Source organism: Cottoperca gobio, unplaced genomic scaffold, assembly GCF_900634415.1.
Source record: "Cottoperca gobio unplaced genomic scaffold, fCotGob3.1 fCotGob3_302arrow_ctg1, whole genome shotgun sequence".
Classification (NCBI taxonomy): Eukaryota; Metazoa; Chordata; class Actinopteri; order Perciformes; family Bovichtidae; genus Cottoperca; species Cottoperca gobio.
Window position 1 is genome coordinate 152,352 of NW_021166912.1, and position 17,793 is coordinate 170,144.

General features: G+C 43.3%; 1 protein-coding gene across 5 annotated transcripts in view; it reads right to left on the minus strand.

The window, feature by feature from the left end:
* slc44a1b (solute carrier family 44 member 1b) overlaps positions 1–17,793 on the minus strand; it is a 37,311-nt gene that overhangs the window by 13,003 nt on the left and 6,515 nt on the right. For 3 of the 5 annotated variants that reach the window (XM_029427231.1, XM_029427227.1, XM_029427228.1), the window contains exons 3-12: positions 15,324–15,466; positions 12,077–12,213; positions 10,599–10,692; positions 10,326–10,495; positions 9,438–9,527; positions 9,181–9,350; positions 8,673–8,859; positions 7,955–8,123; positions 7,676–7,832; positions 1,884–1,967 (exon numbers count right to left, since the gene is read on the minus strand). In XM_029427231.1, the coding sequence (XP_029283091.1) occupies positions 1,884–1,967; positions 7,676–7,832; positions 7,955–8,123; positions 8,673–8,859; positions 9,181–9,350; positions 9,438–9,527; positions 10,326–10,495; positions 10,599–10,692; positions 12,077–12,213; positions 15,324–15,466 (1,401 nt within the window). Of the gene's footprint in view, positions 1–1,883; positions 1,968–7,675; positions 7,833–7,954; positions 8,124–8,672; positions 8,860–9,180; positions 9,351–9,437; positions 9,528–10,325; positions 10,496–10,598; positions 10,693–12,076; positions 12,214–12,868; positions 13,110–14,781; positions 14,836–15,323; positions 15,467–17,793 lie in introns of those variants that run through there. The other 2 variants (XM_029427230.1, XM_029427229.1) reach the window with 2 other exon arrangements.

A 17,793-nucleotide genomic window follows, 5' to 3' on the forward strand; every position in this document is an offset into this window, starting at 1 on the left:
AGTCTAAAAATACGAGGCTAATGAGACGAAAAAGAACGAAAGCAGATCAGAAGCGAGAAGAAGGAGAAGAAGAAGGAGAAGAAGGACGAGAAGAAAAAGGAGAAGTACAAGGAGAAGTACAAGGAGAAGAAGGAAGAATGATCCCCACTTTCGCCTCCAGCGAACGACGCCTCATACATCAGTAGACGTACAGACTATTTCTAAGGATACGCAGCACCGCCGACGGCTCCGCCTCCCGCTAATACACTCCGAACGCTGCTTGCGCCGCCGCTGGCGCAGGTCCCATCCGCGCGCGGCTCATACGGCTCCTCTTCTCCCGCGGCTCCGTCCTCTTCTCCTTCTCCTCCTTCCTCGGTCTCCTTCTGCTCCTTCGCCGCCTCATGCTTCTCCGGTGATCCCTCCTGCTCCTCCGGGCCTCTCCTCCTCTCTCTCTCTTCCTTGACCTCTCAGTGCTCCCCTCTCCTCTCCCGTCCCCGCCGCCCCCGCCTCATGCGCCTTCGCCAGTCCCCTCAGTCGCCCCGCCTCCTGCGCCCGCCGCCTCCGTCCTCCCCCGCCTTCGCCTCCTCCCCCGCCGTCCCCTCCTTTCTCCTCCCCTCCTCCCGCCTCCCTCCTTCCCTCTCCTTCTCCTTTCGCCTCCTCCCTCCTCTCCTTCGCCCCTTCTCCTCCCACGCCTCCATCTTCCGGCGCCGCTCCTCCATCCGCCTTCTTCTCCTCCGGCTCGCTCCTCCTCCCTCGGCTCCCTCCATCTCACGCCTTCTTTCCTCCCCTATTCCTTCCCCTCCTTACGCCCCTCCCCGCCCTTCCTCCCCCCCCCCTCCTCCTCCGCCTCCTCCCTCCGCTCCATCCGTCGCCGCCTCCTCCGCCGTCCCCCGTCGCCGTCCCCTGCGCCGTCCCTGCGCCTCCTTCCTCCCTCCCGCCGCCCCTGGCGCCGCCCGCGCCCGCCGCCTCCGCCGCGCCGCCGGCGCCGGCGCCGCCGCCCGCGCGCCGCCGCCTCCCGCCGGCGCCGCCGTGCTCCGGAGCGCAGGCGCCGCCGGCGCCGCCGGCCCCGCCGGCGCCTCGCCGCGGAGCCGCAGGCCCGCCGCCGGCGCCGGCGCGCCGTCCGGCCGGCGCCGCCGCACTCCCCGCCACGCCGCCCCCGCCCGCCGTCGCGCCGGCCCGCCCCCGCCGGCGCCGCCGCCCGCCGGCCCCCGCCGCCTCGCGAGCGCCGCCGCCCCCGCCGCGCTCCGCCGCCTGGCCGGCGCGTCGGCGGGCCCCCGCCGGCGCCCCCGCCCCGCCGGCGCCGCCCCCGCCGCCCCGCCCGCCGCCCCCGCCCCGGAGCCCCCCGGCGCCGGCGCCCGACGCCCGCCGCCTCCGCCGCCTGCGCCGGCAGGAGAAGGAGAAGAAGGACGAAGAAGAAGGAGAAGGAGGAGAAGAAGAAGGAGGAGAAGGGGAAGAAGAATGAGAAGAAGGACGAGAAGAAGAAGAAAGAGATGAAGGAAGAGAAGGAGAAGAAGCAGAAGGACAAGAAGAAAAAAGAATGAGAAGGAGAAGTACAAGAAGGAAAAGAAGAAAGAAGAAGAAGGAGAGGAAGAAAGAAGGAGAAGTAGGAGGAGAAAAAGAAGGAGGAGAAAAAGAAGAAAAAGAAAGAGCAATTACAAGGAGAAGAAGAAAGAAGAAGAAAGAAGAAGAAAAGAAGAAGAAAGAAGAAGGAGAAGAAGAAAAAGAAAGAGAAGAAGGAGAAGTAGAAGGAGAAAAAGAAGAAAAAGAAAAAAAAAGAAGGATAAAAAGAAGGAAAAGGAGGAGAAGAAGGAGAAGAAGAAGGTGAAAGAGTAGAAGGAGGAGAAGAAGGAGAAGAAGAAGGAGGAGGAGAAGAAGAAGAATAGTTGGAGGTGTTTGTTTGTTACCTGATTGAGATAGTTGAGGCACTTCTCCAAACACCACAAACAGCAGATACATGTTTTCAGCATGCAGCGAGCGCACGCATTCTCCTGAAACACAACAACAGCTTGTATAATATATTTATTCATATACAGTTATATACACAATGGACTTGAAATTAAACAATCAATATGTGCTTTAAGTGCAGACTTTCAGCTTTAATTTGAGGGTATTTACATCCAAATCAGGTGAATGGTAGAGGACTTACAACACATTTTATACGTGGTATCCCCTTTTTAAGGGACCAAAAGTAAATGGACAATTGGCTACTCAGCTGTTCCATGGCCAGGTGTGTGTTATTTCCTCGTTAGTTCATTTAGGAGCAGATAAAAGGTCTAGAGTTCATGTCAAGTGTGGTATTTGCATTTGGAATGTGTTGAGGTCAACTCTCAATATGAAGTCTAAAGAGCTGTCACTATCAGTGAAGAAAGACATCATTAGGCTGAAACATCAAAACAAACCCATCAGAGAAACAGCAAAAACATTAGGTGTGGCCAAATCAACTGTGTGGTACATTCTTAAAAAGAAAGAACACACTGGTGAGCTCAGCAACACCAAAAGACCTGCAAGACCACGGAAGACAACTGTGGTGGATGACAGAAGAATTCTGCTGGTGAAGAAAAAGCCCTTCACAACAGATCAGATCAAGAACTCTCTCCAGGAGGTACAGTGGGTGTATCTGTGTCAAAGTGAACAATCAAGAGAAGACTTCACCAGAGTAAATACAGAGGGTTCACCACACCATGTCAACCATTGGTGAGCCTCAAAAACAGGAAGACCAGATTAGAGTTTACTAAAACGCATCTAAAAAAGCCTGTAAAATTCTGGAACAACATCCTGACAGATGAGACAAAGATCAATTTGTACCAGAATGATGGAAGAGAATGGAGAGTATGGAGAAGGGAAGGAACTGTTCATGATGCAAAGCACACCACCTCATCAGTAAAGCATGGTGATGGTTGTGTTATGGCTTATGAACTTCCGGATCACAGAACTAACCCTCCCCCAGTACCATCCTTTGAGTTCCTCGCCTTCAAAGCCCTCTCCTCAATGACAGTTATTCTCATTTACCGGCCTCCTAAACCTCATCCCTCCTTCCTCTCTGATTTTACTGAACTCCTCACACTAGCCTCATCCATCTCCCCACGCCTGTTACTGCTCGGTGACCTTAACATCCACATGGACTCCCCCACCTGCAAACTCTCAGCTGAATTCTCTACTCGACAATTTTTCTATCACCCAACATGTCACCTTCCCCATCCATGACAAAGGACACATCATCGACCTTGTATGCTCAACAAACCTCCCAGTACTCGACCTCTACCTCTACCCATGCCCCTTTCCCCTCTCAGACCACAAACTCATACAATTTACCATTGCTACTCCTGCTTTATGCGACTCATTCCTCCAGTTTTTACAGACAAAATCAACATTAATAGCTCACTATCCCCTGTACCCCACCAGAAGCACCTACCCCAGCTTCCACCACTGTGCCTCTTTCCCCAATCTCCCTGGACCTCCTAATCCCCCCGTCCCACTGCCGCCTCTCCCAGTTCAACCTGGTTGAACTGAGCTCTTCCAACTGATCAGCTTCTCCAAACCCACAACCTGCTCCCTTAACCCTCTTCCAATTCCACTACTGATGTCCTGCCTCCCTGTCCTCTGCCCCTACCTCACTCACCTCTTCAACAACTACCGCCCAATCTCAAACCTCCCTTTCCTGTCAAAAACATTGGAACAAATTTTTGCGAAACAACTCCATTCCCACCTCCATGCCAATCACCTTTTTGAACCCCTTTAGTCTGGTTTTCGCCCCCTCCACAGCACAGAAACGGCATTACTCAAAGTCCTCAACGACCTCCTCACCTCTGCTGATACCGGTTCACTCAACATCCTAATCCTCCTTGACCTGAGTGCAGCCTTTGATACCGTGAGCCATAACATCGTGCTCTCCAGACTCAAGGACATCGGTATCGAGGGTACTGCACTCAGGTGGCTCCAGTCCTACCTGTCTGACAGATCCTACTTCATTTCCCATCACAACCACTCCTCTGCCACAGCACCAGTCACCCAAGGCGTCCCCCAAGATTCAGCACTCGGCCCCCTCCTCTTCACAATCTACATCCTCCCCCTCGGTCAGATACTCCGCCACTTCAACCTGGACTTCCACTGCTATGTCGACTACACTCAGATCTACCTCAGCACCAAATCCCCCATAACCCACCCCTCTCCCACATTAAATAATGTCTCACAGCAACAAAAAATTGGATGCAACATAACTTCCTCAAACTTAACAGCAACAAAACTGAACTCCTCGTCATCGGCTCAGCAAAACCTCTAACCTGACACTCACCATTGACGGCACCACTGTTTCCCCCTCTCCTCAGGCACGCAACCTTGGCGTGATCTTCGACCCCACCCTCTCCCTTGAGCCCCATATCCACCATATTGTCAAAACTTCCTTTTTCAATATTGCAAAAATCAGACCATCTCTCACCCGCCCAGCAGCTGAAAGACTGATTCACGCCTTCATTTCCTCCCACCTTGACTACTGTAACTCCCAAGTATATGGCATCACCGCAAGCTCCATCAACAGACTCCAACTGGTCCAGAACTCCGCCGCCCGACTCCTCACACACACCAAATCTTGGCACCACATCACCCCAGTCCTCAAAGAACTTCACTGGCTACCTGTCTCCCTCCGAATAAACTACAAACTCCTGGTCCTCACTTACAAAGCCCTCCACCACCTAGCCCCCTCCTATCTCACTGACCTCATCTCCCCCTACCAACCCCCACGGTCCCTCAGATCCACATCAGCTGGTCTCCTTTCCACCCCCAAATCCAAGCTGCGCAGCTTTGGAGACAGAGCCTTCTCCAGGGCAGCACCCAGACTCTGGAATTTCCTCCCCCAAGACATACGTGACTCTCAGTCCCTCTCCATATTTCAGTCCCTTCTCAAGACGCACCTCTTCTCAACTGTCATTTACTAGCCCCCTGTTAACCGTATTATTATTTTCTTTTTTTCCTTTTCTCTTTCCCTTTCTTCCCTCGTCCTAACCCCTCCCCCCACTTCCCATACTATTGTAAAGCGGCTTTGAGGTCTTGAAAAGCGTTATATAAATTCAATGTATTATTATTATTATTATTATGGCGTGGGCATGTATGGCTGCCAATGGAACTGGTTCCCTTGTATTTATTGATGATGTGACTGTTGACAAAAGCAGCAGGATGAACTCTGAAGTGTTTCGGGGAATATTATATGCTCATATTCAGCCAAATGCTTCAGAACTCATTGGACGGCGCTTCACAGTGCAGATGGACAATGATCCAAAGCATACTGCGAAAGCAACCAAAGAGTTTTTTAAGGCAAAGAAGTGGAATGTTCTGCAATGGCCAAGTCAATCACCTGACCTGAATCCAAGTGAGCATTTCACTTGCTGAAGACAAAACTGAAGGGAAACTGCCCAAAGAAGAAGCAGGAACTGAAGACAGCTGCAGTAGAGGCAGAGCATCACCAGGGACCAAACCCAGCGTCTGGTGATGTCTATGGGTTCCAGACTTCAGGCTGTCATTGACTGCAAAGGACTTGCAACCAAATATTAAAAGTGACAATTTGATTTGAGGAGAGGACGCTGGCGCTGCTTGTTCGCCGCTACTCCTGTTGTTGTTTGTTGTTCGCCGTTTCTCCTGCTAGTTCTAGTTCTAGTTTAAGTCTGTTGTTGTTAGATGTTACCTTTAAACATCCAACTTATATCTTCGGCTGACTGCATTTCTATAGATAAATGAACTTCTCACTTCACTCTGTACCATATCTGCAAATACTGTCATACTTGGGGATTCGACACCCTCTCCTGCCACCCTGCAGCTGAGTTCTTACAACTACTGGACATTCTCAACCTATAACAACATGTTGATGTCCCCACACACACCAGGGGGCACACGCTCGACCTGGTCATCACTGACTCAGTCCCCATTAAAAATCTGTTGGTGTACGATCTGGGTGTGTCTGATCACAAGGTCATCTCAATGGAGTTGAAATTGTCTCACCAGACCAAGCCCAAACGCCAAATTCACTTCAGAAATTTTAAAAACATCAACACAGACATCATGACGTTGGACCTCCAGCAAATCCCCTCTGCAAACTTCACAACAGTCAGTGAATCAGTGGATTTCTACAATAGAACACTGAGCAATATCCTGGATCTCCACGCTCCGGTGAAAACTCGGACAGTCACCTTCTCACGCTCAGCCCCCTGGTTCATTTCAGAGCTACGGAACATGAAGGCAGCTGGGTGTGTACTGGAGAGGCGTTTCACAAAATCTGGACTCCACCATAAATCATCTCCTCAGGCCACAAACTCTTTCATACACCGATACCACAGAAGAGCATGCCATTCCATTGCTACGCTGATGACACACAGCTATATATAAAAACCGACCCGATGCCACATGCAGTCCCACTGTCGACATCTTCATCATCATCTTCATCATCATCATTGAATACCTGCCTTGAGGAGATAAAGGCTTGGATGAAAGAAAATTTCCTTCAACTAAATAGCTCAAAAACAGAGGCTATTTTAGTTGGTACACCACACCAGGTCCAGTCCTCCCCCATAACCCACATCACTTTTTTTGGCCAAAACATACCCCTATCACCATCAGTCACCAACCTAGGTGTAAGATTTGACCCTCATCTGACCCTTGACACCCACATCAAACATCTGTGCAAGACCTCCTTCTACCACCTCAGGAACATTGCAAAACTCCACCCCACACTCTCCCTGTCAGACGCTGAACAACTCGTCCACGCCGTTGTCTCCTCAAGGTTGGACTACTGCAATGCTCTCCTCATCGGGATTCCAAGCGGGAGCCTTCAAAAGCTCCAATATATCCAAAACAGTGCCGCTAGGATCCTGATGAGGGTGTTAAAATATAACCACATCACACGCATTCTCCACTCCCTCCACTGGCTTCCGGTCTCATTCAGGATTATTGAGTACAACATCTCCCTACTCACCCATCAGTGCATACATGGAAATGCTCCTCCGTACCTCAAGGAACTCCTCCCCCAACAAACCTCCACACGCAACCTCCGCTCCTCTAAAAAAACTTTGCTCCACCCCCCCAGGACCAAGTTCCACACCATGGGCGATCGGGTCTTCTGCTCAGCCGCTCCTCACCTGTGGAATTCCCTCCCAGAACACCTGAGGTCTCCACAGGCCACCGACTCCTTCAAGAAGGGCCTAAAAACCTTTCTCTTCAAAAAAGCATTTCCGTAACCTCTTATGTCTGTTGTTGTTGTTGTTGTTGTTGTTGTTGTTGTTGTTGTCCTGCATTGTAGCACCTTGAGATTGCTTTTAGCTTTGAAAGGCGCTTTACAAATACAATTTATTATTATTATTATTATTATTATTATTATTATTATTATTATTATTATTTATGATTATGTTACTTTGTCCAATTACTTTTGGTCCCTTAAAAAGGGGATACCATGTATACAATGTGTTGTAATTCTTCCACCATTCATCTGATTTGAATATAAGTACCCTCAAATTAAAGCTGAAAGTCTGCACTTAAAGCACATATTGATTGTTTAATTTCAAGTCTATTTTGGTCGTGTACAGAGCCAAAATGATGAAAATTAAAATGTCCAAATATTTATGGACCTAACTGTATAATCAATCATTACATCATAAAGTTAAGTTTCATATCGTTTCAGTTGGTTGTTAATAAAATTGTAAATAAAGTTTTGTACCTTTCCTTTGAGCTGGTTATGGATGTACATGAGGAAGAGTCGGGGGATCTTCACCAGCGTGATAATGAAGGCTCCCTTAGCGACGGTTCCCAGGTGATACCTGACCAGCCTGACGACTGACGACAGGATCGGCGTCACCGGGAGACGGTTCTTATCCCTGAAACACAAAGTCCACATTCCTGATGAAGTGCAGACTCACTTGGTTAAATATAGACTCACCTGGTGAGGTACAGATTCACCTGGAGAGGTACAGACTCACCTGGTGAGGTATACACTCACCTAGTGAAGTAGTATGTGACGACGGCTCCGGCCACAGTCATCTGCTGGCAGGCGAGGATGAACTCCGTGATCCAGATCAGACCCACAGCGTGGTACCAGGTGAGGTACTGCAGCGGACCCGTCAGCCTGAACTCTGTCAGAGCCGTCTCCTCGTTCTGCACCGGGTTCCCTGCACAGCCACATGGCACATGTCACACTACCGTATATATATACACTCTAACTGTGTAACACTCTGAACATCGCTGCCGGTATGAAGAGTTTTAATGAGAAATATTTGCAGGTATTATTTTCATGTTTTTCCGTCTACAATGTTTAAAGCCCTGAATATTATTTTAAATGTTAGCCTGTAATTCTTTGCAACACCCTGTCAAAAGAAATGCAGATTCAGAAAAAATTCAGATTCAGAGTGAAAGTGGAGACGCCTCAGCCAGCAGAGGGCAGTAATATATTGATATTATATATGAATAATAAAGACATATAAATCATTTTTTTTAAATAGATAATAAATAAAAATAGATCACCTGAACAAATATGTTCCTCAATATTACATAAATATTAAATAAATATAAATACTATATAGTCTTGTATATATATTTAATCTATCTTTTAGCACAGATGAATTATTTTATCTTCATTTTGTAATGTAAACTGTTAAATGAGCATTGTTCAATAAAACTAAACTTTAGGATTTATTTCTCGAGTACAGTGAAAGACTGACCGCTGGTCCCCAGGAAGAGCAGCACGAGAATCCAGTAGATCCAGAAGAGCAGCAGCGCGAGGAAGGTGACGAAGGGCTGCAGGCTGAGCAGCGGCAGGTGCAGGAAGACCTTCCCCGCCACGTGGAATAGAGCAATGGTGAGAGCCACGCGCTTCCTCATGAAGAGCATGAGCAGCAGCAGGATGATCTGCACACAGAAAGCAATGTGATAATGTGCGTGAAAAATGTCAGGAGATTATAATAATATATAATATGTGAAAAATTATTACCTACAAATATGTGAAACATTTCCAAAACTATCAGACCAATTAGGAATAATACAAATATATGTGAAAGATGTCCGAAGATTATTGGTAAAATAATGGAAAAATATCCAAAATAATGGAAAAATAAGTGAAAAGATGAGAAAAGTAAAAGTACATTCACCTGATCTAAATATGTTTAAATGTCACAGGAGCAGCAGTTAAGGCTGTGGCTCTTTATAAATAAGGATGGCAGATGTTCTTACGGTGAAGACGGTGGCAGCGACGGCGTAGACGAGCAGCGCCTGCCCGCTGTCCCTGCGCACCTCCAACTCCTCCTTCGGCTCCTCCCTCAGATCCTCCTTCAGCTTGGTGCTGGTGTCGTTCCCGTACAGCCGGTGGTCGATGTAGAGCCACCAGAGGACGCTGGTCCCCGCTGAGGCAACACACACAGTTTACACACTCAACTGAACACACGGGGGGGGGGGGGGGGGGGGTGTAAACAAACAGGAAGTGAGCTCACCAAGAGACCCAAGGACGACAAGTGAGGTGAGGATCCAGACGAGGACGGCCGAGATGTAACGGATGATCACCATCAGGATCATAGAGAGGACTGAGAGATTATATAAAACATAATATAATATAATACAATATATTATAATATGACATAACATAATATCAAAATAATATAATATAATATAATATAAAATAACAATATAATATAACATAGAGAGGACTGAGATATATATATATAGATAGATTCAGTGCCAACAGTGCGGTGCAAATGTGCATACAGATATGATATATATATATATATATATATATATATATATATATACAAAAATTTAGAAAATGGACATGTCAAATCAAGTAATCTGATTGGTTCTTAGCTGTGGTATAATGAGCGTATATCACGGGTAGAATTGTCGTCATTTTTCACAACAAGTCAGTATCCCTCCGCGTCTGAGAGAAAGCTACACCGTTACAGCTGTTAAATGACGTCCGTTAAGAAACAAAGCGTTGCTCTGGAGGAGTGGATCCATCAGTGCCTCCAGAGAAGAAACCCTCAAAGACCACGTGCAGAGCTACGTGCAGAGCAGCTGTTAGTGTTGTTGCATAGCAACCACCTCGCACTATGTTCTGTGCAGAAGGCAGCGGAGGGACTATTTTATGTTGAACATCATTATTTAATAATAAAAACTATTTCAATTGGAGTGTGTATTTTTCTTTCATATTGCCCCACTTGGTTTTATAAAAGCAATAGCTCAGTTCAGACCGTGGTATATGGTCATTACATCACAGGTAAGGGGGTTGTACCACGCCCCTTACCTGTGATGTAATGACCATATACCACAGTCTGTCGTCAGCTATTGCTTAAGTATATAATATCCCTAACATAACCCTGACTCACCCAGAGCGAGGACACACAGGCCGATGATGATCTCTTTACTGGCGGCGACGCCGGCGATCAGTCGGTGCAGGACGCTGTGATCGCCGACAAACGTCACCACCGCCTCCGCAAACTTCGCATAGCAGGAAATATCCACCGGAGTGCAGCGGTTAAACACCGGCAACGGCTTACTGCGGGGGTCAAAGGTCAGCGGTAAAACTCTGTGGGGTCAAAGGTTAAACACTGCGGGGGTCAGGGAGTCGTGCGGGTGTGTGGGGGAATGTTTGGACACACCTGGGTGGAACAGGAAGTTTGGGACATTTAGAGAATCTCTCAGGTAGACCGGGATATTTATGACCCGCTAACTCGTAGGAACACAACTCGGAACCTGAAATAGAAACAAGAACAACATGTTCATCATCAGAGAACTTCAGAGCTGCTTTTGCACAGCCAGGCTAGCAGTTTCCTTCTGTTTCCAGGCTTTATGCTAAGCTAGCAAGGCTCTTGTTAAGTATATAGACATTTGAGAGGTATTTCATAACTGCTGAATGACTCCAGCCTCGAGGATCGTTTGGATTTCATCAATTCTGATTCTTCTTATTCAAGTTTCTCATTAAAAACTACATTGAACACATCATGATGTTATAATTTACCTTCAACCAAGAAGAGTAGAGCCTGAATGCACCATAATGAAACTCTATGGAACCTCCGTTAGCGTTAGCTGCTAACGATTTCACACAGACTGTAAAGTATAGACGTGTGTGATTTAGGAAGCGATAAGCAGAATAGAAGTTTAATTTCGAGATGATTCCTCTGGACAGAATAACAGAAACAGCTCTGTGTGGTTGTGACAGACTCCTTTCATGAACATGATGTGTGAACACAGACGGAGACGAGTGGCACCAACGATACAGACGCTTAATGCTGCCTTTGTGACTGCTGTGTGTGTGTGTGTGTGTGTACAGTACACTGGTGTTGTGTCAGGTCACACTGTGTCTGCAGACATTAAATCATCAGCATGACGTGACGGCGTGCAGCGTCTGGATGACTCGGTGTTGCTGCATTAACTCAGCTCAACTTGCTCTTTTTGCTTTTCCACTGCAGGAAGTTGTGGAAGTTTGTCTGCAAACATTTCTGCTTGATACAAAAATAAAACTGACAGTTCTTATTTCCAAGACTAATCCAGAGTTTTACATCGACACTAATAGTCGTCACTATTCATATCACGTGTTCATGATTTATATTATCTCATTGATGCATTTAACTTGTATGTATTAAAGTGAAAATGTAGTTTTACAGAAACATGACTTTAAGGTGTTATGTAGCGTTCAGGCTCTCTGGTTAGTTTGGATTTGTGGGAACACTTTGTTTTTGTTGTTATTGCTTTTTTGCTTAATACGAATACAATGGAAATACTGAACCTTTAGATTTCTGCTAATAAATATGTTTTAAAAATCTAAAATAAATTAAATGTGCGCATGAAATGCTGCAGATTCTTGCACTTGTTTGGTTGGATCCACTTATTGTGAGTGTCGATAAAAGTTTAATAAATGTAATGTAAAGCAGTTTCTCGTTTCAGCATCAACTCGTGACGTGCGGCATTAGATTCACTCGAACGCGTCCTGTTATGACTTATTTCTGCTCGTTTCAAAAGTAAAACACATTTTCCACTACGATCCTCTCGGAGAAATCTGATCGTTCACTCTGATTTAAGTCTTCCTAAAGTTTACACACTACATTTCCCATCAGCCCCGGGGCTACGGACGTCTCACCGTTGAGCATGGCGAACCTCTTCAGGTCCTGGTACGTCTTCATCTCCTCGCTGGGACACAGAGACACGCACAGAGCCAGAGACTTGATCTTCCTCTGCACAATGTCGATGTTACAGGGATCCAGGAAGAAGACAAATCTGCAACCAGAGCACAGGAAGTCATTCCTTCAAAATAAGAGCGCTCAGTCAGTCCTTTCAAGTTGTTTCTTAAACTGCATCTTCTGTTTCCGTTAATTACTGAAGATAAAAGCAGGTTTATGATCTTCACCAGCGTTGTGGATTCTATTCCTCAATTATTTTTATATGTCGTTATTCACAATGAGTTGATCCAAAAGATATTTAATCAACTAATTTCATAATCGATTAACGGCTTTGTTTGTCTTTTTTTTCAAATATTTGCGGGTACATGCTTCTCAAAAATGTATATGAATATGTACAGTATGTATATATGTATATGTCTGTATACGTGATAATAAATCAGACTGTTGGATTAAATAAATTGAAGGACAAAGTATTTTTCAATCACACAAATCATTTAGTCAAGAAAATAATCAGCAGACTAATGGACGATGAAAGTAATGTTTGAAAAGTAGAATATGGAGTTATAGAGATTTTGTGTCATCACCTGAACTGTAAAAAACACCGACAACTATTCTACATTGAGAATAACGTTAAGTGGGAGAATGTGGACGTGGGAGAAGAAGTAAACAAAGAGTCCTTCACACTCTTCTTCTGCTCCAACAACAACAGTCTGTGCTCAGCAGACACTCACGCAGTATGTTAATGAAGTCACCTGTTAGTGAGGTCACCTGGAGGAGTCGTACGGAAAGAAAGGAGCAATGTTCCGTGTCTGGAGCAGAGGTGCATTCAAACAGGTGTAGCGCACTAATAAAGATCAGTTAAATGTGACACAGACAGAGGTTGTAGTCCAGATGTGAGTGTCTCACTGAGATGATGTCACAGCAGAGTCATTGTACAGTAAGAGACAGATACACAATCACTGCTGCTACTGTCCCCATCTTACACTGAAGATACCACCGTAAAACAAACATTCCACCTTTATAAGCTAGAGAAATACCACTGATATATACAAAATAAATACCACCATGTTACCAAAAAGTACCACAGCAGTACACTGAAAAGTAATAATAAATTGTATTTATAAAGCGCCTTTCAAAGCTAAAAGCAATCTCAAGGCGCTACACTGAAAGTACCACAGTAGTACACTAAAAGTACCGCAGTAGTACACTAAAAGTACCGCAGTAGTACACTAAAAGTACCGCAGTAGTACACTAAAAGTACTGCAGTACTATACTGAAAAGTACCACATTAGTACACTGAAAAGTACTACAGTAGTACACTGAAAAGTACCACAGTAGTACACTAAAAGTACTGTAGTAGTACACTGAAAGTACCGCAGTAGTACACTAAGAGTACCGCAGTAGTACACTAAGAGTACCGCAGTAGTACACTGAAAGTACCGCAGTAGTACACTAAAAGTACCGCAATAGTACACTAAGAATACCGCAGTAGTACACTAAAAGTACTGTAGTAGTACACTGAAAGTACCACAGTAGTACACTAAAAGTACTGTAGTAGTACACTGAAAGTACCGCAGTAGTACACTAAAAGTACCGCAATAGTACACTAAGAGTACCGCAGTAGTACACTGAAAGTACCGCAGTAGTACACTAAAAGTACCGCAGTAGTACACTAAAAATACCGCAATAGTACACTAAGAGTACCGCAGTAGTACACTGAAGAGTACCGCAGTAGTATACTGAAAAGTACCACAGTAGTACACTAAAAGTACCGCAGTAGTACACTGAAAAGTATCACAGTAGTACACTAAAAATAACGTAGTAGTATAGTAGTACACTGAAATGCACCGCAGTAGTACACTGAAATGCACCGCAGTAGTACACTGAAAGTACAGCAGTAGTACACTAAAAGTACCGCAGTAGTACACTGAAAAGTACCACAGTAGTACACTGAAAAGTATTGCTGTCGTACACTGAAAAGTACCGCAGTAGTACACTAAGAGTACCGCAGTAGTACACTGAAAAGTTTCACTGTAGTACACTAAAAGTAACGTAGTAGTATAGTAGTACACTGAAAAGTACCGCAGTAGTACACTGAAAAGTACCGCAGTAGTACGCTGAAAAGTATTGCTGTCGTACACTGAAAAGTACCGCAGTAGTACACTAAAAGTACCGCAATAGTACACTGAAAAGTACTGCAGAAGTACACTAAAAGTACCGCAGAAGTACACTAAAAGTACCGCAGTAGTACACTAAAAGTACCACAGTAGTACACTGAAAAGTATCGCAATAGTACACTGAAATGCACCGCAGTAGTACACTGAAAGTAACGCAGTAGTACACTGAAACGTACCGCAGTATTACACTAAAAGTAACGCAATAGTACACTGAAATGCACCGCAGTAGTACACTGAAAAGTACCGCAGTATTACACTAAAAGTAACGCAATAGTACACTGAAATGCACCGCAGAAGTACACCAAAAGTACCGCAGTAGTACACTGAAAAGTACCGCAATAGTACACTAAAAGTACCGCTGTAGTACACCGAGTAGTACCGCAGTAGTACACTGAACGTAACGCAATAGTACACTGAAATGCACCGCAGTAGTACACTGAAAGTAAAACAGTTGTCACACGTTCCACCCACTATTAGTTTGTTTTCACCTTGTCAGTAATTCTCTTATCATTTCAGATCCTGGTTCATCCTCACTGCCTGCAATCACCTTATTCCCCTCACCTGGTTTCCACAGCCCATCTCCTCACCTGCTTCTCATTCCCTCATTAGTTCTCTCAGAGGATATATACCATATTCTGCCTGTCTCTGTGTCGTGCTTTTGGGTTCAGTCCTGTCGGTTCCAGCGAACCTTACAGCAGTAGTACACTGAAAAGTACCGCAGTATTACACTAAAAGTACCGCAGTAGTACACTGAAAAGTACCACAGTAGTACACTGAAAAGTACCACAGTAGTACACTGAAAAGTAGTACACTGAAAAGCACCGCAGTAGTACACTGAAAAGTACCGCAATAGTACACTAAAAGTACCGCTGTAGTACACCGAGTAGTACCGCAGTAGTACACTAAATAGTATTGCAGTATTACACTAAATAGTATTGCAGTAGTACACTAAATAGTATTGCAGTAGTACACTAAATAGTATTGCAGTAGTACATTGAATAATACAACACAGTTAGTATATAAAACGTACTTCCTGTCGGTGTGGTCGAGCCCGCTCAGCCGGACGCCTTCGATCAGCTCGTTGCGTTGACCGCACGTGTTGCCGTAGCTGTCGTATCCGAAAACGAGACGAGCAGCGCCGCCGGTGACGATGGTGAAGCCGCAGATGCTGCCCTGCAGGACAGAGACTGTTAGTGGGGAAAGTTTCTGTACCAGTTCAACCATCAACACAACATGATGAGGATCATAAATCCAGTCATGGTTTTTACTTCGGGTAGAACTACACACAAGATACACTTATATGCTGACAACATTTTACTATTTCTTGCAAACCCTGAGATCTTGGCCTCAACTAATTTTCTAATTATGAATGAATTTGGTTTAACATATTATAATATAACTATACTGAATCTGATGCTATGCCTTTAGGGAATTTTGGCATGACAAGTTCATTTTCTAATTTCCCTTTTAGATTGGCCACCTCAGGCTTTGTTAAGCTTGGAATAAAAGGGTCATCAAGTGTTAAGGATTTGGGGAAACTTAATTTTGCACTTTGTTCAGACCAAATGCGGAGAGGATGTCTTTCTCATTATGCGATTAGATACAAAGTCAATGCAAGAAGCAAATTTTCATCTGTGCAAGTTTAAATGTTTCAACGCGAGTCAAAATGTCACATGACGCCGTGTTGAGAAAGCCTGTCAGCGTTGAGATTCTCACGTCGTCAACGAGAATGTTTAAATGTACAAAATGTCTGCAGGACAAAACTTCGCATTCGCGATAAAGTAGGCCAGTATTTCTTAGCGCGGTTATCAAACAGCTTTAATAAATATGACCATCATGACACGCTAAACGTACACTACAGTCAATGAGGAGGATTATAAAACAACAACGTGGAGTCCCAACCACGACAGCGAACCTTCGCCAAACTCATCTCATCTGGTAGTTAACATTTCTCAATAAGTAGTTTTCACAGCATTTTCAACAAATTATGCCTAAAGTGGCAGGGACAGGTCCCGGAGTACATGACTGTTAAACATGTGAATATGTAAACATATAAACAGTAGGGTTGTCGAATTAACGCGTTAATTTCGATTAATTAATCACAGAAAAAATAACGCATTGAAAATATTAACGCAGATTAATCGCGCTCCTAGATGCCCCTGACTTTTGGTCCGACAGTGCTCTGACAGCACCCGTCCCCGGCGCCGTCCCCCTGTCGCACGGATCTCAGAAAGCACGGAGCACGGTGCTCTGACAGCCCCCCCGTTGCACGGAGCTCTCACAGCAAATATTGGTATATGCAATTAATTAATCACAAAGCTTGTAATTAATTAGATAAAACATTTTTAATCACTTGACAGCCCTAGTAAACATATATACATGTGAATATGTAAACATATAAACATGTGAACATGTAAATATATAAACAAGTAAATATATAAACATGCAAATATGTAAACATAAACAAGTTGATATATAAACATGTGAAAATACAAACATGTAAATATGTAAACATATAAACATGTAAACAAGTTGATATATAAACATGTAAACATAAACATGTAAATATGTAAATATATAAACATGTGAATATGTAAATATATAAACATACACATGTAAATATGTAAACATGTAAACATGTAAACATATAAACATGTGAATATGTAAATATATAAACATGTAAACATTAACATGTAAATATGTAAACATGTAAATATGTAAACATATAAACATATAAACATGTGAATATGTAAATATATAAACATAAACATGTAAATATGTAAACATGTAAATATATAAACATGTGAATATGTAAATATATAAACATATAAACATATAAATATATAAACATGTAAACATATAAATATATAAACATGTGAAAATACAAACATGTAAATATGTAAACATATAAACATATAAACATGTAAACATATAAATATATAAACATGTAAACATATAAACATGTAAATATGTAAAAATATAAACATATAAACATGTAAAAATGTAAATATATAAACATGTACATATATAAACATGTAAATATATAAAAATGTAAACATAAATATATAAACATGTAAATATGTAAACATATAAACATGTAAATATATAAACATATAAATATATAAACATGTAAATATGTAAACATATAAATATATAAACATGTAAAAATTTAAATATATAAACATGTAAATATATAAACATATAAATATATAAACATGTAAATATATAAACATATAAACATGTAAATATATAAATATGTAAACATATAAATATATTAATATGTAAACACATAAATATATAAACATGTAAAAATGTAAACATATAAATATATAAACATGTATACATATAAACATATAAATATGTAAACATATAAATATATAAACATATAAAAATGTAAATATATAAATATGTAAACATATAAATATATAAACATATAAACATAAACATATAAACATGTAAACATATAAATATATAAACATGTAAACATATAAATATATAAA